Source organism: Fulmarus glacialis, unplaced genomic scaffold (assembly GCF_000690835.1).
Source record: "Fulmarus glacialis isolate BGI_N327 unplaced genomic scaffold, ASM69083v1 scaffold38105, whole genome shotgun sequence".
Taxonomy (NCBI): domain Eukaryota; kingdom Metazoa; phylum Chordata; class Aves; order Procellariiformes; family Procellariidae; genus Fulmarus; species Fulmarus glacialis.
The window spans coordinates 20,388-46,626 of record NW_009211985.1 but is presented as its reverse complement, the minus strand read 5'-3'; the positions used below and the strand labels follow the sequence as shown (position 1 = coordinate 46,626).

Sequence of the window (26,239 nt, the reverse complement as noted above, 5' to 3'; positions counted from 1 at the left end):
ACTGGTCCAGAGGCCTCAGAAATGTTTTGGGCAGTTCATGGGCTTCCAATACTTGTTTGACCAAACTCTCATTTTAACAGGAATTGTTTTATCTCCAGTCCTTTTAGTTTTTTCTCTGACAGTGACTGCTACTGGCTGCACCAGAGAGCTGCAAAAGCACCATGCAGTAGGTACATCTTGTGTATTCTCGTATCAGGTCCCATCTTGACCTTTGATAGTATTTGGAGAGTGAGATTTAAATCCTGAAATAAAGAGTTTTGTGTCATTTAGGAGAGCTGTTGACTGTTGTCGACTGTTGAGCTGTTGACTTGTATAAATACCGCAGTCCTCCTTTTCTTTTTTCCCCCTAAACTTGATAGTTTTGGCTTCAGTAACTTACATTGTGGGAGATCTGCTTTCTTCCACAACTACAGATGTTTCCCTTATCTCAAGCCTTCTTTTGATGCTTTTCTTGTCCTATATGCCACCTTTTCTTTCTATTTCCCCTTGACTTCTGTCCTGTGTTGATCTCCACAGTGATTGTGGTGACTTCAGCTATAGCTGAGTTATTTAGAAGCCAGCTGGAATGCTACTTTCCCTTTGCTGCTGCCTTCATGGAAAATATTTCAGGACTTGATTGACAGGGAGACAGGTAAACAAAGCAGTTACTCCCTACTTCACAGCCTCTTTGCTGTCTTCAGGGAGAGCAAATCTTACTCTTAGTCAGTTTTACTGTTCAGCTAGCTGGTAGCCCAGACAGCTGTCACCACATCAACCAAGTCTTTTGATGGCGAAGCAGAAGAAAATGGCGATCTTGAGAGGTTACTGAGCGTATTGACTCTGTAGAAGCTCAGCTAACATTTAAGGCAATTTACGCAGAGTGGGAGAGGGATATCAAGACTGTAGCTGTGTACACTTTATGAAGTGCTCATCTGTTTTGGCGGGCAAGTGCTAATCAGTAACAGTTATCCTGTTTCAGTAGGACTGTATTTTTGCTTTTGCAAGAAGTTTTTACTGCATCTCAAACAAAGAGAATCTAATATGATGTGGTGGGTTGCAGCTCTGACAGTAACAAACACTAAATTTTTTTTGTTTTGTTCAGGCTTTGTTTTGCTTCCAGCTAACTTTTATGTTTTAAAGTCCCTGCTACGCTGATGCAGGATATTTTTATCCCCTCCATTCTCCTTGATGGGTTATGTCAGCACAATATTATTTTTCACAACTGTCTAGACAGGGAATATCAACAGTTTTTTCAGTGAAATCTGTGTAATCTTCTGAAATAGCTTCTTTTGACTAACACCAATATAATGCTGAATTAATTTCCTGTAATTCATACTCTATAAGAGCATGGCATTAACATTCCCTTGGGAGAGAACCTTTTTTGTTGATTTCCCTTCCCAAATTAAGTTTGAGAAGTGTTGAGTGGTGAATCTACAGGTGGTAGCAAGCCTTGGTAACTGATGGAAGCTTTAGGCTTGCACATATAGAGGTGGGAGCATACCTGCTTTTAAGGGATAGGTAGAAATATGATAAAACGGAGTGCAGTGATGAAGCTGCACTTAATAAGATGACTTCTGGACTATGAGATCAAATATAAAATAACCCCCTGGGGAAATATGGGAAGTCCGCTTACTTGAGGTATTCTTGAGTGGACCAAATGTTAATAAATTTACTGTGGGACACACATTTTCACTGACAAGCAATGACCTAGTACTTTCTTCTTGATGTTGGATACCTGTGTGAGTACAAACGTGTTCTCTGTAAGTTTTATAAATACGGGATTAACAGTTCTGTCTTTGCTTCCATTTGCTGAACAACGTTTCTGGTTTCAGTTTCTTTACTGCTGTTACCAAGATTTGAGGAGCCACTGATTTTTAGGGTCTCTCTGAACTTGAATTGTAGTGTGATCGAACGTGCAGAAGAGGAAGTGAATTGGCTCAAGTAGCAACTGTGTAGTGAAGATGTCATTGCTCCACTGTGAGATGATAGGATTTTAGTGGAGTCTCTCTTCTTCCCTTTTCCCTTGTCCCCACCCATCTGTCCCAAGCTATGGCTTGGTGTGGGTTTGAGGTTGGCATGGTGTTTGCAGCGTGTGGAGCCCACAGTGAAGAGGAAGGTGCAGCTGAAGCAGGAAGCTGGGAGATTGCGGAGCTGTGACTGGCAGCAGAGAAGGTCTAGTGCACATGTGCTCAGTAGCTGGCACCAGCCCTCCTCCTTCCGTTTATAGTCTTTGTCCTCAACTTTACCAGATCCCTTTTTGTTCTTCTGTCCCCCTCCAAACCCCTTCTCTCTTGCTTAGCTGGTCTATGCCTAATGAAACACAGATGCACACATCATGGCGCTAATATGACAATTGCTGTCATAGTCATTCGTTACTTGCATGTCCTACCCCTTCCCCACGGTGTGAGTCATTCTGCTCTGCCTTTATATATAGTAATGGCATAGTCTTTTTTTTTGTCCTTCTGCATTACCTTAAAAACCCCAAACAACGACAACAAAAAACATAGTGCTCTGTAACTCCTGATATAAGGGTAAAAGGTAGCATTAGCAAAGGGAGATGAATGGATGGCACATCTCCTGTATGTCTATTGTATTTATCAGGAATGATAGATAGTAGTTTATCTTACCATATGGAAAAACTCTTTACTTAAATTGCACAATCCTCTAGCACACTGTTCATGAGATGTTTTGGTTGTACAAGTCTGACCTTCTCAGGTTGAAGTACAGTTGCAAAATTCTTGAAAGCCCTTAAAATAGAATGTAACCTAAGTGGAAGTGTTTAATCACAAGTGAGCTGAGTGCATGGCTGTGCAGATTAAGTAGTTGAGTGCACAATGAGTGCTTTTTCAGTATATTCAACTGCTATGATAAGATCACTGTAAACAGTGTTTACTGGCATGTTATGCTTCAGAGGAAGCAGGCCACTCTCCAAACCATTTTACAGCTCAAATGCAGCTCTCAGTGCTTGTTTTGCTGCACAGACTCTATTTAAAGTTATTTGGAAGAAATAAAAATTATTTTTAAGTCCTCTTCAGGTTTCTTTGTACATTTCCCTTCCTGTTGTCCCCCACCCTGAGGAATGAAATGTTTATTTGTATTTGGCAACATGTCACGCTTGGCTTCAAAGAGGAAACCTGCCTTGAATTCAAGTGAAAGCATCTCTTAGCCTTCCTGTCCTGTGCAACTTCAGTTCTCTGTTTTCAGAGATATTTTCCAAACAAGTGCATTCAGTAGTTTTCTTGTATTGAGTTTGAGAAACTGAAACAGTTTCTCTGTGACTCTTGGACATAATCTGGGCCCAGGGCTAGACACTTGAAGTATTTTTATTTGTAATCATCATAGAATGATCTCCCCAGTTTAATTGCTGCTTGAGATCATGGTATGTGGAATGGGCAGAATCTCTCAACTTGATCAAAATGTCTCTGCTGTGCTTGGATGGGCTTAGTTTTAATCTTCTCTTGCCTGTGTGCTGATTAAAACTAGAATCCTTTCATATAATTTGGACTTAATCTGTGGAATAATCTGTGGATTTAATCAGCTCCAATATGTAATGGAAGGCAAAACCATGATAACATTTTTGAAAAGCAAAAAGACTCAAGCAATTTCTTCCTGTGGATGATCAACATTGCATATTTAAAATAATATTAAAAATTGAATTCCAGCTGTTCTTGAAGCAGTTTTAGCTTTCATTATGAATTACTAGCGTATTTGCTGAATCATATGGACTCCCTGCATACTATGGTGTTTCTTGCACCTTGTTTTAAAGCAGCTGATACCAGCCACTTCTGAAGAGAGGATACTAACTCAGTGGTGATAATTCCCTTGTCACTGATTCCTTCTCTGGGATTGGACTGTCAGTAAATGTATAAATATCGATGATGTATGTCCTATAACACTTCTTTTATCATGTTTCTTTCATGTGACTTTTTTCTAGACCCAGAGCACCTTGAAAATTTTGAAAAATATCTCAAATCAATGAACTGCTCGGAAGAAATTTGTCTGCTCACCACGTTTGCTCAGATGGCACAAACCAAACGGGCTGATGTTGATGAGGATTTTATCAAAATCATTGTTCTGGAGATATATGAGGTGAGTAATATTACTAGAAAAGGATGAATGTGCTCTTTTCCTTTTTAACAGTGGAAGGTGTGAAACATTCATGGCTTCTGTAGTTTGTTCTACCATGGAACTAAGAAAGCGCTACTTCTGAGGTTTATAATCTAGTACTGAATTAAAATATGCTGAAGTGCATGCTTTTCTGGGAGAAAGAACAGCTTTTCTGTAGGCTAAGCCAGAATGAAACAAATGAACAAAAATATCTTTGTTTTTCTTTACTTTTCTCGCACAGGTCTAACTTGTAGCTCTGAAATTCCTTGTGTGGTGTTTTTTTTTTTGTTGTTGTGGTGTGTAATGGGTTTTTTTATTGTTTGTGGCATTGTTGTTCCTTTGTTCCTATGGTTAGTTTTGAACTTTGTTTTTTGCACTATGACACAATAATTTCGTTATCTTCTAGGGCAATCAGTTTCGGTTTTACTATTGGCATTTATCAACCTCGGTGTCCAGGATCACCAAGAGCAATTTGGTTCTCTATTTTCCAAAAGATATTTTATTGCGGTGTCAGCGGAGGTCAGCCATAACCAGTAACTTCCCTCTGCTCATCTTCTCAGGTGTCTTATGTTAGTCTTTCCACAAGAGAGACATTTTCAAAAGTTGGTCGAGAACTCTTGGGAGCAATTGCCAGCATCCATACACAGATTATTTCTGTACTGCTGGATCGAGTTAGAGAGACCATCGAGAAAGTTGGGATGGTAAGTGCTAATGTCCATCATTTAAAGCAGGCACCCAGTTAAAACTAGAGGCCATACCAGACTGTGTTATAAAATACGGCTTGGTATGAATGGGTTGTGTTAAAGTCCTGTCCATGTTTTTTTGATCATATCGCTCTTGAAGATAGAAGGGCATAATGCTGGTATTGTTCCGTACTGGGTACTGATTAGCCTTTTTCTTTTCTGCCCTCAAAGGTTTCTTTATATCTGTTTAAAGAACTGCCGTTGTACCTGTGGAAGCCTTCTTCGTCTGAGATAGCACTGATTCGTGACTGGTTATTAAATTACAGTCTAACGACAGTGGAGAATAAACTAGCCTGCATTATCTTGGAAGGGCTAAACTGGGGATTCGGTGAGCATGTATGTATTAAAAACAGGAGGCCTGAACCTGGTCAATTTTTCAGAGCAAAAGTATTACTCAGCCTGGGACTATAACTGAATTTAAAAACAGTTAATTACATGCTTTTATATGATGGCTGTACTCTTGATGGCGTAGGATGGGAACTTCACAGTAATTTTGCAGGATTCTGCCTGAGGATTTGCTTGTGCTGCAGCTGAGATTGAGAGATATTTAAGCAGGAGTTTCCTCTCTCTAAACAAGAGGAAACAGCTGACAGGACAATTTTTGTGAGTCACTTGATTAAGATATCTGTGGCTGCAGAAATAGAGGAATCCTTCAAGAAGAGTGTATGAGACTGGTGTGACTGTAGTTTGTAGGCTGATATCAAAGTATGTTTTTCACAATGCAAGAAAACTAATCATTGAAATTAGCATTATTTAAATGATTGGAAAATATTCCATAGAATTGGGTTACTCCAGGAGCTCCATCAGTTCAGAATCCAATCGAGGGTGAATGTTTTTTCAGAGAGAAATAAAAATTAGATTGGGGGAAAAATTCTGTTGCCTGTGTTCAGCGATCCCTTTTAGCATTGTAATCTGTGCATTTGATCGCACTGAACTCTTCTCGCGGCTGTGCTGATACTTGTACATGACGATTGCCTTACTCTTTCTCCCTGTTTCTTGGTGACACGTGAAAACAAAAGAATGGTGGGGAAAATTGACTGTGAGATCTTTGCTATGCATTAACAGTGTCATGTCTGTACCGTTTGATATGGGGAAAAATAGTTCTTTACTGTGGCAATTGGTAAGAGGAATTACTGTGTTTTGATGCAAAAAACATGATAAGTTTTTTTGGTTTTATTTTGTTTTTAAAGGCAAGATTTTTTAGCGTCTCTACTATGCCATCTGTGGATCTTTGGATTAATTGCTATAAATCCACCAAATGCACATGAGAAGTGATTATGGTCACTTTTTTCTGGAAATAATCCAGCTGTTGAGCTTTGTATTGCCCAGTGTGAGCTCTTTATTCTTCAATGTTGGGCCGAAATTTAAGTATTACAATACTTAATCTCTTTCTGGCTGTTCAAATTAAGATTTATTTCTCTGTAGTGCAACTGAATGATACAGTTGTAGAGACATTTTAAATGAGGCAAAATTTTGTGATATGATTCTGTTTCTAGCAGGATGCTCTTCAACTGGATCCAGCTGTGCATTCTGAAGTTGCATTGATGGTCCTGGAAGCATATCAGAAATATCTCTCCCAGAAACCATATGCTGGGCTGCTTTCTGAAAGCATAAAACAGGTATTCCTTCTTCAGAATGACAGGGAATAGCTTATTGATAGTGATAGACAGGAAAAACTGCAGGGCAAGACCTTGTTTTCTTCTTTTCTTTTTAAAAGCTATGCTATCTTGATACTACTAGAACATCATAATACACCAACTCTCAGTATTTTTGTACCCACAGACCTATTTGAAGATACTGTTAGACTTACATTGAACATCTATATGAGAAATAGAAATTTTAAATTTTTCCCCCTTTTAGGTTTGCATTATTAGCCAGCCTGTAGTTGGATAGTTGGAAACTGTTCTTGCAAAGCATCCTTTACTCATGCGGAGTTGGACAGTACTTGCTTAATGAAAGGCTGCTTACTATTACTGGTGAACGTAAGAGACATCCTTCCTGTGTCTCCAGCTTATAGTCTTACCTTATCTAAAAACTCAAGGTTTTAGGAGCTTTTCAGTAGTGATCAGTGCTGTGTTACCTGAACACCCTACAAACATTTATTACATTGATTTTACAGCACACTGGTGACTGAGGAAGGTATGGCTCCAAGTTACAGAAGGGGAATGGAAGGATAGAAAGACAAGGTTAAAAATCCCTTTTTTGGATATTCAATCCAAGATGCTTCTATGTATTTATTTAGAGCTTTTAGCATTGTGTTGTGCTTTGACTTCTCAGTATTTCTTGTACAGTGCTTTCTCCTCCCCTCCTCCCCTGTGCTTTTTTTTCCCCCGTCTTTTCTTCCCACACTTTGAATGTTCCTTAATGTCTCTGTTCTTTTCTGACTTGCTTCTTTGCGCTACTTAGTCAAGGTTTGTTGTCTTGTGCCAGCTAGATGAGTTCTCTTTTTAAGCCTATTTCAGCCTTGGTTGCCACTTGTATTGGTGAATCTGTCCTGACTTGCATGAGCTCAAAGAGGATGAAATATCTGCATTGACTCCCAGCTCTGCAGTTTACATTGCTCTGACAGAGCATGTACAATATTTTTTCCCAAAGATTTATAATTCCTTCAATCTAGACAGGGTCTTCATAATAATGCACACATGTACATGACGCAGAGACTCTGCCTGTCCACATGACAGACTTCTTTCTAAGGAGAGGCTGCCAGGTTTTAGGCTTTTTGTTGACAGATGTTATTTTTGTATATGGATTTTTTGTTTTCCTTTCACTAGCAGTCTTAAACATTACTGAAGGTTGTGTGTGGGTGGTTTTTTTTGGTGTGGGTTTTTTTTTGAGTAGTAAAAATAAAATTTAATCCGAGACCAGTATCTAGTTTGGAAAACGTTAGCCAAACAGTATAGGTTTTACCTAAAGGGATGGGTGGGGGGAGAAGAGAGGTAGAAATCAAGGCCATAGAAACAGAGATTTCAGATAAACTTAATTGATGGTGCTATATGGTGTGTCTGAAAAATAACTACTGTTGCTCTGATCTAGTGTCATGGTATTGTGATAGAAGAGGAAACTCATCCAAGCTGACTCAAGCCCTAGACTAGTACCATACGTGCTGGAGTATGGCTGTGCTTCCTCTCATTCCTGTTCCTGCTGCTTTGTTCCAGGTCTCCTACTTAGCCAGCATTGTTCGTTACGGAGAAACACCAGAGACTTCCTTTAATCAGTGGGCATGGAGTTTGATTTTGAGGTTAAAGCTGCACAGAAATGACCGTGGCATGCAGCACGGCTGGCCCGCAGTCCCTGTGTCTAACAGCGTGCTCGACATGACGGAGTCGGTCACGCTTCACCCCCTCCTGAAGGCTGTTAAAGCAGGCATCCCTGTCGGCTGTTACCTGGCACTGGCAATGACCACGCTAGGTCACAGGTGAGTGTCCTTTTTCGTGTTTGCCTTGGATGGATGGCCCCAGCAACCTACCTAATGATGAACTGAGGGCTATTAACATCTTTATGCTTGTTTAAAGAATAAAGGACTTCTGATGCAAGGGATTGAGCAGGCTTTCAGGGATTGTAGTTCCAAACAACGTGCCGTTTTCTTTATTTTCCTAGTACTGTATTTTTGCCTTCTGCACCTTAGAGTCAAAATAATAATTAGAAATAATACTGAAACTGAGGGATTAGAATGATTGCTATGGATGGGAATAACTTTTAACCACACTTATTGAAAGGGTTGTTCTACAGGTAATTTTTTTAGCAGGGCTGCAGCAGAGCATTCAGAAAATAGTGAGGAGAAAAAAACCGCTCATGCTGGTAATGATAAATAGAGAGCTTTATAACCTTGATACTGAACCTCCTAGCCCTGACTGTGTTCCAACACAGTCTTTTCCAGTGCTTTCAGCTGGTTTGTAGGTAAGGCTCTTGGACATAATCAAATGTATTAGTTGATTAAAGTACAGAGCCAGGCATAGATTAATCAATCTCTCCCAGCTCTATTTTCCCTGAATCTGTCATCTCTTTAATTATCTCTTACTCATATTAAAAATCTTGACTAACTTGTTTTCTGCACATAATACTGTTTTACTCTTTAAAGAGAAATTGTCTTGGCTTTCTTTTCCTTCCCCCAGCCATTGCTTGATGCTGAGGTTATGCCACAGATACATACGTGCTTCTTCAAAGCACTAGAGTGATTTGAGACTGATATGAAGGTATTCTGGTTTGAGAGTGGAAGTTTTTTACGTGACTTTGAGCATGGAATGAAAAACAAGAAACCTCTTTGCTTCTGGGTGTTTCCCCTCCCCTCCCCCCCCCAAACACTCTGTTTGTCCTTGCAAAGAACCATTTGATATCCATCTCCTATCTAAAGAATAATACTGATATTTATCACACGCACTGATATTTATCACTAAGTTATGTTAGTGAGCAGAAAGAAACAAAGCGGTGTACTGTATGCTAGTGACTTAATACAATATTTCATTTTAATGACCTCAGAGGAGACATAGGATTAATGTTTTACATCTTTTCCTAATGTGCAACCCTTCTCAGTTAGCAAAACTTGATGCAGAGCAACGTACCAAATAAGCTGCTGCTAGTGAGTTTTCTGGACAGTAAGAGTAGGATTAATCTCAGCTGACTGCAACCATCTAAATACCTACTGTAAGGAAACCCTCTGAGGTCCATCTGTAGGTAGTGAAGAAAGATGTCCAGAGCATCATCCAACCTGAGGAGGTGTCAAAGCTAGGTAATATGAAACTCCCCCTGTAGGTTCTTCCTTTGCCTGGAGAGGGAGGCTAGTTGGCTAGGTTAGGCGAGAACCCTGAGCTTTAAATTGTTTGAAACTTGATGGATGAAGACCTCCCTCTCCAGTGATTTTTGGAAGATAGGACACAAACCCCCAGAAGGACGGGAAATACTTACCAAATCTGTCAGCAATTGAATGACTCCTACAGCTGAAGAAAAAGCCCTGTGGATTTAGCTGTTTAGGATTTCAAAGATGAAGTGTAAAGATATGAATGTCTTTACACCTCAGTTCGTGGGGAAAAAAAAAAAAATCAACACCCTGTCTCCCTTTCTACTGATAGTAGATAATGTATTCTTCCTTGTTAATTTTGTTTGGTTTTTTTTTTGTTTTTGTTTTTTTTTTTTATTTGACAGCATTGAGAAGTTCTGCGCTGAAGGGATCCCTCTTTTGGGTGTACTCGTCCAGTCTAGATATCTGAGAACAGTAGTCCATGTGCTGGATAAAATTTTACCCTTATTTTACTCTTGCCAGTATTATCTCTTGAAGAATGAACAGTAAGCATTATATGTTCCTAATATGTTTATTGATAAAGAACAATGAAAGTTAATCTTAACTGTTAAATTTATCAGGCTTCATTCTGGGTTTTCCATCCAGTGAGAATGTGATGCGGATGATGGGGAAGTATGTCTGGTTTATTTGCCGAGTTACTTTTTGACGTTAGCTGTGGTTGAAGAAGTAGTCGTAGAAGTGTCTCCTACTGACCTCACATGTGCCATCGTCACTGATGCTGCTGTTGTGCCACAGAAGTGGTCTTCAGACAACTGTATTGACAAATAGCTGTTGTAATTAGTTGAGCGAGAAAGATAAGCGGGCAATAGTATTTAGCCGTGTTCTTACTGGTAAGTTGAGCAGCTGGGAGTGTACTCAAGTGCTGGACCTCAGCTGTCTGTCCTGGTAAATTAGTAATGTGGTCCCTGGGGTGCTTTTGGCTTGGACCACCTGGCAGTTTCCCAGACAATTCCCAGACTAGCTTTGGGTGCCGATGTGGATCAAGAACTGTATTCAGTCCTGATTTGCTGCCCGGAATTACAGTCTGCCGTGCACTGCTCATACTGTGCCTATGATACGGTTAAAATGGAGCAATTAAACCTGCAGCATGGTTGTGAATCAAAGTCCTCGTATATGGGTGTCACCAGTGCTGTTGAGCTGGTTTTAAATTTTCTAGAAGTAGCTTTTCTGTATATTATGCTGTAGGAGAAATTTTAGAATTTCATTTAATTTGTTGACATCCCTAGGTTTTTATCTTACATCCAACTGTTCCTTCATCTGGATAGTGGAGTCCCTCAAGGCGTGACCCAGCAGGTTACCCATAAAGTAACACAGCACTTGACAGGAGTGAGCTATGGAGAAAATGTTAAGCTGCTCAGTAGTATGATACAGGTAAGAAGATTATTTAAAAAAAAAAAAAAAAGGGGAGGGGGAGTTTTTTAGAAACAGGTAGGCTTTTTTGACTGAGCTAGTGCTTAAAGTTAGAAGAAGGATACTGAATCTGGCAGTTGTGCAGCCACGAGGTACGAATAGTTGGGTTTGGTTTCCACGTAAACTTGCCTAAATCTGGCAATACATGTGATGTTGGACATAACAACAATATGTGCCTCCCAGACTTCTTGGAAAACACATTTTCTAATACCAGGTCAAAACTGCCTAAAAAGGGAATGTAATATGCAGCCCTCCTTTCTCGCTTGTGTTAGTTGAGGAATGCAGCAGATATATTAATGTTCGAAAGCTTTGCTTTTGACCATTGATTTATGGCTAGGCTACGAAAAAAATTTCCTGTGTTAGGAAACTAATATTTTTTTCTAAATGCAGAGAGGTCAAGAACCAAGGCCCACTAACATTAGAGAGGGGTAAGGACTAAAGGGAAACATACGTACTCTGGGAAGTCCTTTTTCAGGAACAGCAGGCTACGCTTCAGAAATAGGTGCCGTTTATACCTGCAGGTCGCAGGGGTCCCACTTACGGCTTTTGCTCTGTTTCTGCTGATTGCATAAGATGCTCAGCTCCCCAGGCTGCAGAATCTCTTACGGAGGTTGGAGACGACAAGCTGTTTTTACGTAGGCATAGAGAGCATCATCGTAAATAATTTATTTTAAGGATAGGCCCACAGCCTTATGCAAGTTAAACAGTTCTTCAATAAATTCTTATCCTTTAATTGAAGCTGCAATCTCTTGAATAATTTTACCCTTTAATGTGGCAGACTCACATTTTTCTAAGTGACCAGCCACATGGAGTGGGGCCGGCTGCGGTACTGGAGTTCTGGGTTCAGGTCCTCACCAGCCAGCAGCTGTGGCACAGGGACCGGGCAACACTCTTCTTGCTGGATGACTTATGTAAAGCTGCTTTTCAGTACAGTCAGGAGGACTGTGTACAAAAGCTGCTTTACCAACAACACAAGGTAAATGGGTGTGATATGATGGTGTGGCTATTGAGTAAATGGTCAGTCCATGTGTTGCTCTTTCTAATTTTGATGCGAATGTATTTTCCTGAAATGTAACAAGAACAATCATGATTGAGCGGTAATGGGGTTATGTTATCTAATTTGTTTCTGAGTAGATTGATTAGTGAAATATCTGATATTTGAATAACAATAATAATAATAACAGTAAGAATTAAAACCTGTTTGGAATACAGGTTATTCACATGAGTTCTATCATAGTATATTAGTTTGTGGTCTTTGCATTTCAAATGCTGCATAGTGTATTTAGAACAAAAGTAGAGCTTCCTCTCCTGAAAAACAGACACTGTCACTCTAACAGAATCTTTTCACTGAAAAAGAAATAAAGTACAAGCAGGCATTTCAGTAGTGGCTGGCTGAGCTAAGGTTGGGAAGTGAGGCAGAAAGGAACCTGGATGAGGGTGGAGTGACATACCTGTAGCTTGTAAATCATCTCTTAGGCTGCTTACAAAAAAACCCCAAATGTTTTCTGTTTCCGTGCAGAACGCTTTGGGCTATCATTGTGACAAAGGTCTGCTGTCTTCGCTTGTTAGCTGGATTGTGGCAGGCAATGTGACACCTTCCTTTGTTGAGGGCAATGCCAATTCCTCTCAGGTAAGTGGTATGATGGTGTTGTATGAACAACCCTGGGATAAGCAATATACAGGTGTCTAGGTTTTTTTCCGCTTTTGCAGGTTTTTACAGATTTTACTTTTGTTCTCTCTTTCTTCCTACCCCTGTGTTTGTGAGTTTTCTTGTGATGAAATCCTAATTTAGCCTAAGAGAATGCTGTGGGTTTATTACACTAACGGGAACATGGATGTTTTGCACAGAGAAAGTTTGTCTGATCTGTGTCCAAGAATTCATATAATACGATTTATTAGTTAAGATTTCTTTTAATCTTCAATTGTTCTTGATATGCTTAATTAGAGAAAATACGTAAAGCCTGACTCTTCTATTAGATCAGTCTTTTTCTGATAAATATTTTGAATACCAGTTGCTTTTTCTCTGCTTAAGCAAATTCCTCATTTGAGCAAAAAAAAAAAATCCTGCAGTCCCCCAACTGGAGATGTGTAGTGCAGATGGGAGAGAGATCTTGTTTGAGCAGGTTGTTTCCTCTGGATAATTCTATCAGTTGTCCCTGGTTTCCCCCTTCTTTCCCAAGATTGTACAGAATACAAAGGGGATATTTGCATGTAGTAAGGAGGAAACTGGTTTTCAATTTTCTTGCTGAGATATGATACTGGTTTTGCAACTTTGTAATGAGAATCTAGCAAAGACATGTTCCTCTTAAGAAAACAGTAAGCTTCCCCATCCTGCCCCTACCATTTTGTTACCAATGTTTCGGTTATTACTTTGTTGTGCAGGTCTGGTTTTCATGGATGGTGTTAAATATGGAGTCAATATTTGAAGAAGATTCACAGCTTCGCAGAGTTGTGGAGGGGGAGTTGGTTATTAATGCTTTAACTCCTGATCAAGCTTTGAAGGTGAGAGAACTGTTCCTCTGCTTTTATCAGAGAGAATTGGAGAAAAATGTTCTCTTGTATTGTTTAGTTTTTCTCTCATGTGCTTTTTCTTACCAAGATAAAAACATAACTAATGCTTTATATGATTGGCTTTCCAGGAGAAAATATACCTCAGGGAAACTTTCCTTTACATTTTGAGTTGAATGTTTAAAAACTATGATGCAAATACCTGTTTTTTAATATACCATTACTTACAGTCACTAATTAGTGGTCCTGCATGATTTTCTGGGTCATCTGAATGCCTCACGATCTTCAGTGGATTTATTCTATACCACTGAGATGGGGAGTGCAGATACTCTTATTTTACAGGTGAGAAAATGTGTCTGTCTTTCAAAGAGCATTTTTCACATGATCTGAGTTTTGCAGAGGTTTGGGCTTTACTTTTCTCTGTATTTGCTGAATTATTTTCCAAGACTTTTAGAACTGTTTAGGTCTCTCCCTTAACAAGACGCTTAGTCAGGCGTGCTTTAAGCCATGTTGCAGCATTTTCCAGGTTCTTTGCCCAAATTCATTTAGAAATTCTGGAATGAAGCAAGTGGAAACCAAAGCTGTCCAGTCGCAAAGCGTAACTTTTGGCCCATCCTTCATCTCAACTGTTTCAGTGTGTTTTAATGAAGAAGGTAGTCTAGAAGCTCTATGAAAATAGGTTTGCTTGGGCTATGTCCAGATTGTACATGTCTTGCATCCTTGGAGACTAGTCTGGAGAACATTTGTCCCTTGGCTTGCATGTCTCGATTTACCTGGAAAACAGTGAGATAGTATGTGGGGAGTGTGTGGAAAAGGGTGCTGAGGGTTTCCGGGGTCTAGTGTGGGTGATGAGGTAGTGCCAGGGTCTGCGCTGAGACCTGGGAACTCAGAAAAGTCTCCCCTTCCCTGCTTTAGGCACAGTCCATGCGAGCTTGACGTATGACTTAATGATTTAGTGTGTCTGTGGAGTAGCGTTCTGTGTTGCTAATACGGAGTGCTGCTGCTCATACGTTGCATTGCCTTTGTTCTCGTTTTTCAAAAAGAAAAATAATTTTTTTTTTCTTCTGTATTCTTTCTTCGCATTAGTTTTACTTTGTTTTAGATTTTCAATAGGGCTGTGTGGAATGTAGTCTGGAAAAAGTGAAAAGTGGTAGCAGGCTGTAGGATTCTGTGTCCTCAAATGGCTTAAGACTTATTTTTACTGGTTGGAACGTGCTGTGTGCTTCACTGCTGCTGCTTTGTTCTGTAACACCACCGGTCTATGGAAGCCTAAAACAGGAACATCTACCTCTGTGAGGAAGAACAGTAATTAAGTGTAACTAACATCAATGGGCCGTATGTTGGCCTTGCATCACAGTAGCCCTTCCATTCATTCTATATTTTTTTTTTTTTGGTAAGCATCAGAGGTGTAGCACTGCTCTTTAGCAGCTGTCCAACACCACTGTGAGCTGGGCAGCTCTTCTGCTAAGACCTGTAACAGATGTGTGAATGTTTCCAAAGTTTTCTCCTCCATAATTGCTCAGTTTTCACGCTGTGTTAATCTGTTGGGTTAAGCTGTGACAGCCTGTTACAAGGAACAACAGGAGAACGCTTGTCTGAAAATGTTCTTTTTGTAGAAAGCACAGACCCAGCTGAAGCTGCCCATCATACCTTCCCTTCAGAGGCTCATGATTTACCGCTGGGCTCACCAGGCCCTTGCTACCCCTGCCGATCACCCTCTCATGCCGCTAATCTGGCAGAAATTCTTCCTCCTTTACCTTCACCGACCAGGACCACAATATGGGTGAGTCTGATCACAAGAGCTTTAGCAGAATAGCAAGCACTAAGAAGTTTGCACTGCAAGCGAGATTAATAAGTGCTTCACACTGAGACTGTGTCTGAAAGCGGTGGGTACCAGCATCTTCTCTAAAGAGTCAATTTATTTGCAGAGATGCTGATTTGACACTTGCAACAAGACTTTGTTGTGCTTTTTTGTTCATTTTTAGATTACCTGTAGATGGCTGTATCGGAAGACGTTTTTTCCAGAGTGCGGCTCATATTAACTTACTGAATGAAATGAAGCAGCGCTTAATAGAGGTAGCAGACTTCCACCATGCTGCCAGTAAAGCACTAAGAGTGGAGAGTCCCGCAGAGGGCAGTGACAGATCACCAGAGAAGGCGAGCTGCTCATCAGATTACCTGACTTCACCAGAACTGCATAAGGAACTTGTCAGGTAAAAAAAGCCTGCCCAGTTCAATCTTATTCAGTGCAACCACCTGAGCAACGACTAGAGCATGGTCTTAGCTGTGGGAGACATGAAGGGATGTGACCCTTGGCTAGATGTACTGCAGGCACTTGTTATATCTGGTGGTGAAATCTGTTTCTCTGTTGATAGAACTTTTTTTGTTTGAGGTGGAGCTGATTTTACTACTAAAAATAAAACATTGTTGATAGAGTTGTCCTTAGGGGAGAGCTTTGCTTTTTCATTAATGACATCCCCATACTGGTAAAATATTTGTTATTTAGACATATCTGCTACTGGTATGCATATCACTAGCTATAAATTTGAAGTGCTACTTTGTGTGTATACATCTGTTTGTCACAGACTAGGGCCCAAACTTAAGTCTGAATAAGATTACTTCTTCAGGGAATTTACTGGATATTTCAACACACGATTTAATTAGTGCAGTTTACCCAGTTACCATTCTAAAGTTGAGCTGTGAAAAGTGTGTTCTGCCCCAGCTGGAAAGTGATATGTTTCCTTAACCAAAACGTTAGCACAAGACTGTCTCCTTGTGTTGGAGTAGGCTAAGGAGATGTGCATGTTCATTCACTGCAACTCGGTTGATGAACACTCATTTTTGGAAGGAGTGGTAACTTCTAAGAGCCACGTATCTCATGCACACTGAAACTGTAGCTATGTTGTTCAGAAGTCCGTGGTTCTGTTACACAGAGACTTTTGGTTTGAGAAGTCTACCTTAAGAAATATTTGCAGTATTACACGATCTGGATTTTCCTAGAAACTGTAGTTGAAAGGATTATTTGGGGAGAGTCCCTTGTTCAGGGGGTTTGGGCGTACAGGATCTGAGCTGCTTTTAAGTGCTTCCCCCCCAGTAATCAATAGGTACTGTACAAACAAGCAAGGGAAATCATAAATCCTCCTCGGTCATATGTGAAAAATAATCCAGAGATGCTCACTGGGTGGAACTTGATTAATATTTTGTCAGCCTTTCATCTCAAAGGAGTTCTCCACTCCAACATAAAACCAGACTGCTCTATAGCCAAGTAAATCTTATGCTCAGGAAGTTTAATGACCACCTAGACAGGAGGGAAGATGTTGATTGAGTTCATAAGGGCTGACTCTTAGAACTTGACTACTTCCATTTTTTCACCAATGACACTGATACAGAAAACAGGAGTTTGCTAGTGATATTTAATACCATAGTGCAAAGCTTTAATGGTATTCTAGTGCTCCCTTGTATTTAATCAGGAAAGCTTGGATGATACAATTATAAAAAAGGTACCCCTCAGTAGAGTGATGTCAGTTGAAGAAAGAAGTATATTTATGTTAAAGTACAGTGTTAGCAGAGGAGGAAATGGGAATAAACTGGCCATGAATTTGAGTCTGACAAGAAATTAAAAAATGTAACTCAGGTGTGAGCTTTTAGAGCAGGCACTCTACAGAAGTCATGGGGTGAGAAGCCAAACTTGCTCAGAGGTACTCTTTTTTTTTCTTTTCTTCATTGGTCTTTTGAATGGGGTTGTCAATATGATTCCCTGATGTAAGAGACACTTCCAGTCCTGGGTCATGTTTGCTAATTTGCATAAATGTTTTCCTTTTCAAAATTTGTCCTGTTACTCTTGGTTATTGCCCTTCATGTTTTTCTAAATAGCTTCTTTCCACTGCTCGTCTTTGAACTGACACTTAGTACACTAGTCACAAAGCATCTGAAACATCTACGTTTTGAGATGTGTCACCTTGTAGCATGATTTGTTGCTTTAACTCTAAACCCCAGAATGAGACTGCTGTGTAATACATACTATGCATACTATACATACAATTAAAGTTCACATTGATTTATTTTTTTCCTTTTTTGGTTTCTCTTCTCAGGCTTTGTAATGTTTTTGTTTTGTGGTTGGAAGAAGAGAGTTTCCAGAAAGGAGACACATACATTCCTTCTTTACCGAAGCAGTATGATGCACATAGACTTGCCAAAGTCATGCAGAATCAACAGGTGAAGTGCCAATGACATTGGCAATCTGGGATCCTGTGCTATCCCAAACCGTCTTCCTTTATATTTGAGCGAGGACTCATGAGCAGATTTCTTGCATATCTTAATGAGAACACAGTCCTTATTCTGTACTGTTCTGTAATTCTTTTTATGTTCTAAGATAATTTTAGAGAATTATTGAAGTTGGAACTTTAAATGACAAAAGACCAGAAGCCGAAATCTGCTTATTTTGGTAGTCTGTAATACGTCAGGTTCAGATATAAGTTAGCGAGTGGGAAGCATATATTATTCTGTCTAATAAGTCTAAAGAGTTAGTATAATTAAAAAACCTGTGAGAGGAGAGATTTTGGAAGGGCATTTTCTCATGCCTGCTTTGTTTTTATTCCTTCAGTGTATGTGACTACTAGAAACGCAGCCTGCTTTAGCCTGATGGCAGTTAATCACGCCATGATGTTTTAGTCTGTTTTGTTTTCCTCTGTGTTCCTTTTGTAGGAACAGAGTTTTAATAATCTGTACCCTTTCTGTCTTATTTGTTAGAAATTGTATCGTGTGTGCTTGTCAGATTTCTTCTCTAAGTGTCACAAATGCTTTTCAGTGGTTTATCTGTATATGTGATAAAAATTCTGCAGCTTTTTTCTTCAGTATAGAATGTTTTTTTTTTTCCTAGTAATAATTTTCCTGTGACTTAAAACTGCGGGGTCTAGTTTTACGTACTTATTTTAGTTCCCCAGCTACTGGGATGAATGCACAATATATGGTACTGACCAAAATGGGAATGATAACTTAATTCTTCTGTGCTTTAGGATTTGTGGATGGAGTATGTCAATGTTGAACTCATACACCATGAGTTTCAGGAAGCTCTAAACCTTTGGCTGCCGGTTCAGCTTGAATCACATACAACCTGTGTTTCTGCAGGGCAAAGAGATTTCACCAGCCCTTTATCAGGTAAGAGATAATAATATTGTTAATGAAACTGGGCCAGAAAGAATTATTAGTATGTTGAAGCCCTGGTTTCTTTAGGAACATAATAAAGTATGTGAATAAAGATGTTAATACAGTTTGTTTTCTATGGGTACAGTATTTTGCATGAAGTTTTCATGGTGTTCTCACTATGTAGGAGGCTAACATCCATGTTTTTGGTTTAAAGTTTGCCGCATCACAGAACAGCAGGTCGTATTAAGCCTAGAGCTTCATGGGTGAGCTTCCCAAAGATTCCTCTACACAGAGCATACTCCAGACAGGTGGAATTTTCCCAAAGTTTAGATAGAGACGGCTGCAAGCGAAGGCAAAAACCATTGTAACTGAAAACAGAAAGATTGTTTCTGGTTTTGTTTCTTTTTGTTGTTCCCAATGCCTTTCCTTGCTGTTTCCCTGGAATTTTAGTGTGGTGAAAGGGTTGTTCTAGCACAGAAGGGGATAATACTCATGGTAGGTATTTTAAGGATATGATGAGATGGGATTTTTTTGGGGCTGATTAAAAAAACGGAGGGAGGGAATAGAAGGAAACTAGAATAGTTTCATAGGTGAATTGGCACTGTTTGAGCAAAGGAACTGAATGGGAATCAGCAGGAGGAGAGACCTGACCTGGAGAGAGGCTGTGCTTTGTGAGGGAATTGGAGCTGACAAGACTAGAGACAAGGATGAATTGTAGGGAAGGGAAGATGAATTTGGCTTAGCAGACTGGGTCTGGGAGCCTCTGTCAGATGTGGGGAATAAATGGGGTGTTAAGAGGAAAATTGGAAAGGTAGAAGGTAGGAGTGTCTGGGGAAGCAATGGAGCCTTGGGTCCTAATGTTTGTGTGATGGAGCTGGTCATGAAAATTAGCTGTGTGAAATAAACTTTGTCAACAAAACCAGGAAGATTAGTTAAGTGATTTTTTTTTTTTTTTTTTTAAAAGGGAGGAATCCTGCGAAATACGTCTGCTGCTAAAAATGTTTCATGCAAAAAAGTTTTTTGTTCAGTTTCTCCTAAACTTTTCTTATTGACAAAACTTGCTTTTGCTTTCTTTTCTAGCCAAAGAGAGGATAATGAATAATTTGAAGAAGTTTGATACTCCCAGGCCCCTTCTTCCGCTCCAGACGATGAAAGCTCCTGTGCCAGTTATTTCCTCGGCCAGTCTAGTAAGTCAGAAAGAAGCAATTCAGCTCATGCGCATGGACCTTAACGTCTTGCAGCGACATGCCAAGTAAGACATAGCTGTTTTCCTTCTGCCTGACTAGCGTGTCTAGCAGTGTCTTCAGGTGCCCTTTACAGCAGCCTCGTTTGTGGTGTTGGCACAAGACTGTCAGTACTTGACTTCTGCTTCTTGTCTCAGGTTTTTTTTTCTTTTTTTTTTCTTGGCTATCATGTTATTATTCTACTCCTTCAACTAAGATAAGAGTATACAAGTCTCATCTAATGACTGAGATTACATCAGCTGACATCTAACTTCTACTATTTCTTTTCTCATTTGTCATACTTCTTAAAATAAAGCCTATTTGTTGACAATAAGTTAGTTAACCCTTTTGCACTAAGGTAGTAGCTGCAGTGTGAAGCAGTGGAACCGCGAAGAGAGAAATCTGATTTCTGGGACTATTAGCTTGTGTGTGAAAGAGAAGATACTTTGTTTTTAATATTCCTACTAAGAGAATCCAGCTGAAGTATTTTCAAACACAGCTGATGAATCTATAGCTGTTCTTGCCCAACGTAGTCATTTAATATCAATATTATTATTAAAAAAAACCCAAAACCCAAACAAAAGAAAACCCCAAAACTCGCTAAGCCCAAGAGAGGATGTGTCTAAACAATTCCAGCAGCAATTTTAGGTGGGCTTTTTTTTTGTTGACTGAATCATCCCACAGTCCAGCTTTTTTTGTCTGGTGGAAAATTGCATTTCCTACAGAGGGGGATCTATTTAATTTCCTTCCAGGTTGTCATATAGAATGATTAAAAAGAACTCATGCAGACTTGAGTAGGTTTGTTCTTATGAACCTATTTCTTTATTACTTTGAAGTGCTATTACTTTGAAGTTTTAAGTCAATTTCATTTAATAACCTTTTATGTTTTCTAGGAAAGTGTCACGAGTCTTTGTACAGCACGTTACACTGAACGTAACACTGAGTGTAACTCATCTCTTGCTTATAAATTCTTAGCATTACTTTTTTCAGTAAAGATTTTGGTAACTTTATTATTAATAAATGCTTTTCAGAACTGCAGCTCTCTGGGAATCTCAGCATGTTGCTCTCAATAGTGAGATATTGGACACAGTACCTAAGCTCTACGTCAATCGGGAAGAGCAGATCACCCTCCATTTGGAGTGCCGGGGAACTTCAAATAAAGGGTGCCAGGGAGCAGCTCTTCTAACAATCCAGGTTAGAGACATGGCATCACTTCTGTTTTGGGGCTGTGGATAAAGAAAGTGAAATGACTGGTTACAAGAATGGTAGCAGTTGACCAAATAAATCCATACACACATAATAGTTACCTGAAATACCTAATATGTAATGCTCAAAAGGGGATGCAGATCAACAGCTGGAGAATAAGTTGTTGAATAAAATTTGTTTTGTTCATAGCATCCATTCTAAACTGCTTCCTGATTTGTGAATGTAGGAAATATGCTTACTGATAGGAGTAGAAGCATGAAAATGTTTATAGAAATATTCCCATGTTGTTTGGTGTATGAATTTCTTGATTCCGTCTAAGTTTCAGTCCCTGTGGATTTACAGTCTTACATAAAAGACGTGAATTACGTTAGTGTGTGATAATTAAATAGGAACATGACCAAAAATGTGTGCTTGGGCACCATGTACTAAATCTGATCAAAACTCTCAGGGGAAAACCCTCTATATTCAGAGTTCTCTTACTGGGCTCTGCTTCATTTTTACAAATAGGTGCAACATGGAAGAATTTTAGCAAGAGATATTATTCTGAAATGAATATGTGTCTTTTTGTCATTTAGTTTGAAGGGAAACATAAAAATGAAGCAGTGAGCCAGCAGCTTCATGCTTTGCGTAAAGAAGTGAGACAACTGCAGGCAGAAGCTACGAAGCCACCTTCTCTGGGTGTTGTGGAAGCAGCAGTACATGTGGAAAATTTTATAACGTAGGTTGTTCAGACACTGTTTTAGGTAGTGATGTTTTATATTTCTTTTTCTGTATATTAGAGTTAAAATGTGGAACTTGTTTGTGTGTTTTTCGTAATGCTTATCAGCTTGGGTCAACAACAGAGCTGGAATCCTGAGACCTGTATGTTTGTGACACAGACCTCTAAAGGAATAACTCTGTATTATCAGAAGAGCTAACTGCTGGTCATTCAGCCTCCGCAGGGCACACAGTATTGTTTTCCACTTCAAATTATTGTACTGTATGTTAGAATAGCCCTTCTAACCCTGCAAAAGCACGCTGAGTGATGATAGGGATGCTATGTTAAACTTCAGGAAATGGCAAACTTGTACCACAGCTGTTTCAGCCATAAGCTAAACTATATGTTTTTTAATATATCTCTGTGTAGGTTTTTCCCTCTAGTAGTCAGGACATAGTTCTTTAATAGAGAGTTATGAGTTGAAGTAGCTTTCCAATATGTGAAACAAAATCGTTCAGTGGAGGAGGACTATATAATATCACTTTTTTGGGGGGAGGGTGAATAAATGGATTTGTCCAAGGCCCTCTTCCTCTTGAAGGCCTTCTAGAGCTCATCCCAGAGGTCCAGTTTTGCAACACCATTCTTCTCAATCTTTTAGACTTCTGCTGGGATTCTTTTAGCGTAGTTGGTTTCCTACAGATTGTACTCACTGTACAAGTAAAAATATTTGGTTATTATTTCCTACACGTTCATTCTTGATCGTTAATCTGAAAAATTCTGTGGATGAGCTGGTTCTTGGGATTTACATCTGTGGAATTGCATGTTCTTCATGTTTTAATTCAGACTCAGTGAAGATGGGTGTTTGAGCTCAATAAAACATTTATTTGGCAATACACAGGAAAAGATTGATTCTGTTTTAATTCTTTTATTGCTGAGCCTGTTAAGTAAAATGAGGTGAATTTTCTTGCAGTACAAATGTAGTTGAGAATGGCCTAAGAACATGACGAACGCGTGATTTTGAGGGAGAAATAATGTATTGGAACTGTGCTGTGAAAAATCTTTTGATGATCACTTTCTGACTGATTAAGGTTTGGAGGTACCCATTTCAGGCAGCAAAATTACTTGAGCTAAACCTGGGACTGTTCAGCCTGGATATGAGAAGGCTCAGGAGGTTCTCATCAATGTATGGAAATACCTGAAGGGAGGGTGCAAAGAAGATGGAGCCAGGCTCTTTTCAGGGGTGCCCAGTGATAGGACAAGAGGCAGTGGGCACAAACTGAGACGCAAGAGGTTCCCTCTGAACATCAGGACACACTTTTTTTACTGTGAGGGTGACACAGGCTGTCCGGAGAGGTTTTGGAGTCTCCATTCTTGGACATGGACAAAAGCTGTATAGACACAGTCCTGGACAACTAGCTGTAGGTGGCCCTGACTGAGTAGGGGGGTTGGTCCAGATGTCCTCCAGAGGTCCCTCCCAACCTCGATGCTGTGACTCTGTGAAACCGTGCTCGATTATCACGTAAGCCAGAAATACCCATCTGTAGGCTATATATTGGCAAGAAACCTTTCTTTATTATCACAGATTATTTTCCATAGGTAAATTTAATCTGCCTTTTCTTTTTCTTTTTTTTTTCCTCAGGGCCTTAATAAATATCTACAAGGTGCAGCCTATGCCTGCAATTAAGAAAGTCGGAATTAGTTTGTTTTTTACATTAGTGGAATATGTGTGCGATGAAACTCAACGCAATCCTCCCACAAGACAGTTCTTCACGTCCTGCATTGAGATTCTAGGCCAAGTGAGTTTATTCTCTGATTTTTGGATGCCTAATGCTTATCCCAATTGCCTGCTGATATTGGGGGTCTAAAACATTCAGAAGCCTGAAAATTAACTTCTAAGTTTCTATCCCATTTTCCTTTCAACTAATTGTATAATATACACAGTCTTTAGGAGAGTTTAAGCTTGCATATAAGCAAAATAAAAACTGTTGCTCTGAGATGCCTGCTTGTGTGAATGCTCGCTGTGTTAGTTAAATGCTAAGGTAGGCTGTATTTTTGGGCAGGTGACTAAAGTTTGGGTACTTCCGGTGCGTAAAAGAGTGTTTTGGCATATATTTTGCTGCTACAGATCATTTTCTAGCTGACATATATCTCGTCAACCTCTGTGTTTAGATACCTCTCTTTTACAGCCTTGCAATAAATATTCTTTGTGTAGAGTTAGCCAGAAGTTTGCTTGTTGTTGCATAAGTGCTTGTTGCTTTTGGTAATATTTGCCATGGGGAACACATTATGTGGGTACTCTGAGAAAAAGAAAGCATTAGCCTCTGCTTTGGGTCCAGGCATTTCTTTTCATCTCTTAAATGCAATTTGTTTCCATGTGCAGCTGTCCTTAAGCACCTCTAACAGCTGAGGTGTTGAAGAGCTCTCCACGGGCATAGTTCTGTTTAAACTTTTCTTAATGTCAGGAGGGCTGCTGAAATCTGGATTCCTTTTCTTTTGTTAACCCATCAGAAAAAATTGGATTTCTAGGTATTTTTATGCAAGTGTGTGTGTAGTCACAAGTGCTGTTCTTAAGTGTGCTAGGGAAACGTGTATTTTGCATTGTATTTTGTGGAACAGCAGTATTTAGTTGATCTCATACAGTGTGTCATTTTTGAGAAAACTTTCTTTTTTTAAAAGGACCAAAAATTGTGCTTGTCTTGACAAAAAGGTCTAAGTTTGTGGTTTTTTCCCCAATAGATTCATACTAGGCTTTTTTTTTTCTCATCATTCCCAATTCCCTCAGGTGTTTGTCAGTGGGACCAAGTCAGAGTGCAAGCGTCTCCTCCAGACGATCCTGCAGAATCGAAGGCTCTGTACTCTTCTTTCTCCTTACTTCACTCCTGTTGCCTCTCCCAATGAATTTGTGACCTTATACGAAAAAGTCGTGGCCTTTCTGAGTGAGGATAACAGTGATGTTGTCTTCATGCTGCTGACAAAGGTAAAGTACTCGTGAATTCTGCGTCTGGTTTGTGGGTTGCTTTTGTGGGTGTTCTTTCCCTGAAGAATGTGACTTTATGCTGGGGAAGAAAGAGGTGCAAATCTGGTACTTCAAAAAACAACATTGACAGGTTCTATAGATCTGTGTTGCTCATCCTGAGTGGTATGTGTTGTATTTAAGCTCAAGAGGGGCTGGAGGCGAAAGCAAATAGGAAGCTTAAGCTACCCTTTCCTAGCCCAGATGGTATCAGTATGTGCCTCCTAGGGCTTACTCTTCAGTGCACTCTTACTCTTGAAATTAAAGCAGGCTCTCCATGGCGTCTTCTGCCTGATACCTCTGCAGAGACATTCAAAGTAGCCACTGAATCCCAGGTATCTTAAAAATAAAAACAAACAAACAAAAAATTCGGAACAGTGTCTGAATCTTCTGTCTCTGTTTGGCACCCATGTCCTTCCTGCCTATCTTAAAACATAGAGTTAGGTAGGAGCAAGTGATTTGCACATCTCTTGTTTCAGGGCTGCATGATACTGTCTGCGTATATTGTCAGTGGAGAAATTACTGTTATACTTAGGCTTTGATATTGCCCTGATTCTCTTCGTTAGTTACACAGAGGCAGGTTTGACAGCTGTGAATAGCAGTCAATCTGTTTTGGACATGACTCTGAGCTGTCCTTAGTGGCAATGATCGTCATTGTCCCTGCTGACCTAGGTCTGAACAGGTGGCCTAAAGGCTACAAAAGCTTTGCACCTCCACCTGAAAATGTATGGATTATGGAGATTAGCCCATCTAATGCTTGTAAGTATTTGTTTGGCAGTGGTACTGAAGCGTGGAAATTCATACACGTCTTTATGAATCAGAGAACCCCTGCCAAGGGTTGTTTCATAAATTCAGGGACTTCTGCAATATGCTAAAACATAACCTTTGGAGAGTGTTACCTTGGTTTTGAGTTAGGGCTAATGAGGTGCAAATTCATTAGTTTTTTCTTAAACATACAAAAACTTCAGGATTTTTTTTCTCCTGACAATTTCTCCCTCCTTCTAAAGGTGTTGTGGCTGTTAAAGCTTCTACTTACAAATGCTTCCTGTCCTCTGTTCTAGTTTGACCTTAAACAATGGTTAAGCGTTGCTAAGCCACCTCTGTCTGAACGTACCAAGCTTCTGGACTCTATTCACTTGGCTCTCAATGCATGTGGCCTTGAACCTGAAGAAGATATTTTGATGCCATTTAATATCTTCTGCAAGCATTGGACTAACCTTCTCCAGTATCAGTTCCCTGATCACTATAGTGATTTCCTAAGATTGTTCGTGCAAAGTGAGTATCTGAATCGATGCATACTAAGCCTTCCGTAAAAAATCTTCTGGCTTAAAAATATGAACTGCATGCAGTAGAGTTAAATAGCAACAAATTTGGGATGATTCTATATGCACTTTTATGTGCATGCTATGTGAT

General features: G+C 39.7%; 1 protein-coding gene across 1 annotated transcript in view; it reads left to right on the top strand.

The window, feature by feature from the left end:
• EPG5 (ectopic P-granules autophagy protein 5 homolog (C. elegans)) overlaps positions 1 to 26,239 on the top strand; it is a gene marked incomplete at its 5' end in the record, with an annotated part of 52,687 nt that overhangs the window by 10,947 nt on the left and 15,501 nt on the right. Inside the window, 20 exons of the mRNA XM_009577724.1 lie at positions 3,914 to 4,068; positions 4,647 to 4,787; positions 5,001 to 5,165; positions 6,326 to 6,448; positions 7,985 to 8,244; positions 9,969 to 10,109; positions 10,851 to 10,995; positions 11,813 to 12,010; positions 12,554 to 12,664; positions 13,417 to 13,536; positions 15,159 to 15,325; positions 15,528 to 15,755; positions 17,634 to 17,757; positions 18,558 to 18,699; positions 19,768 to 19,939; positions 20,942 to 21,104; positions 21,692 to 21,834; positions 23,453 to 23,609; positions 24,596 to 24,790; positions 25,888 to 26,101. Coding sequence (XP_009576019.1) covers positions 3,914 to 4,068; positions 4,647 to 4,787; positions 5,001 to 5,165; positions 6,326 to 6,448; positions 7,985 to 8,244; positions 9,969 to 10,109; positions 10,851 to 10,995; positions 11,813 to 12,010; positions 12,554 to 12,664; positions 13,417 to 13,536; positions 15,159 to 15,325; positions 15,528 to 15,755; positions 17,634 to 17,757; positions 18,558 to 18,699; positions 19,768 to 19,939; positions 20,942 to 21,104; positions 21,692 to 21,834; positions 23,453 to 23,609; positions 24,596 to 24,790; positions 25,888 to 26,101 — 3,264 coding nt within the window. The remainder of the gene's footprint in view (positions 1 to 3,913; positions 4,069 to 4,646; positions 4,788 to 5,000; positions 5,166 to 6,325; positions 6,449 to 7,984; positions 8,245 to 9,968; positions 10,110 to 10,850; positions 10,996 to 11,812; positions 12,011 to 12,553; positions 12,665 to 13,416; positions 13,537 to 15,158; positions 15,326 to 15,527; positions 15,756 to 17,633; positions 17,758 to 18,557; positions 18,700 to 19,767; positions 19,940 to 20,941; positions 21,105 to 21,691; positions 21,835 to 23,452; positions 23,610 to 24,595; positions 24,791 to 25,887; positions 26,102 to 26,239) is intronic.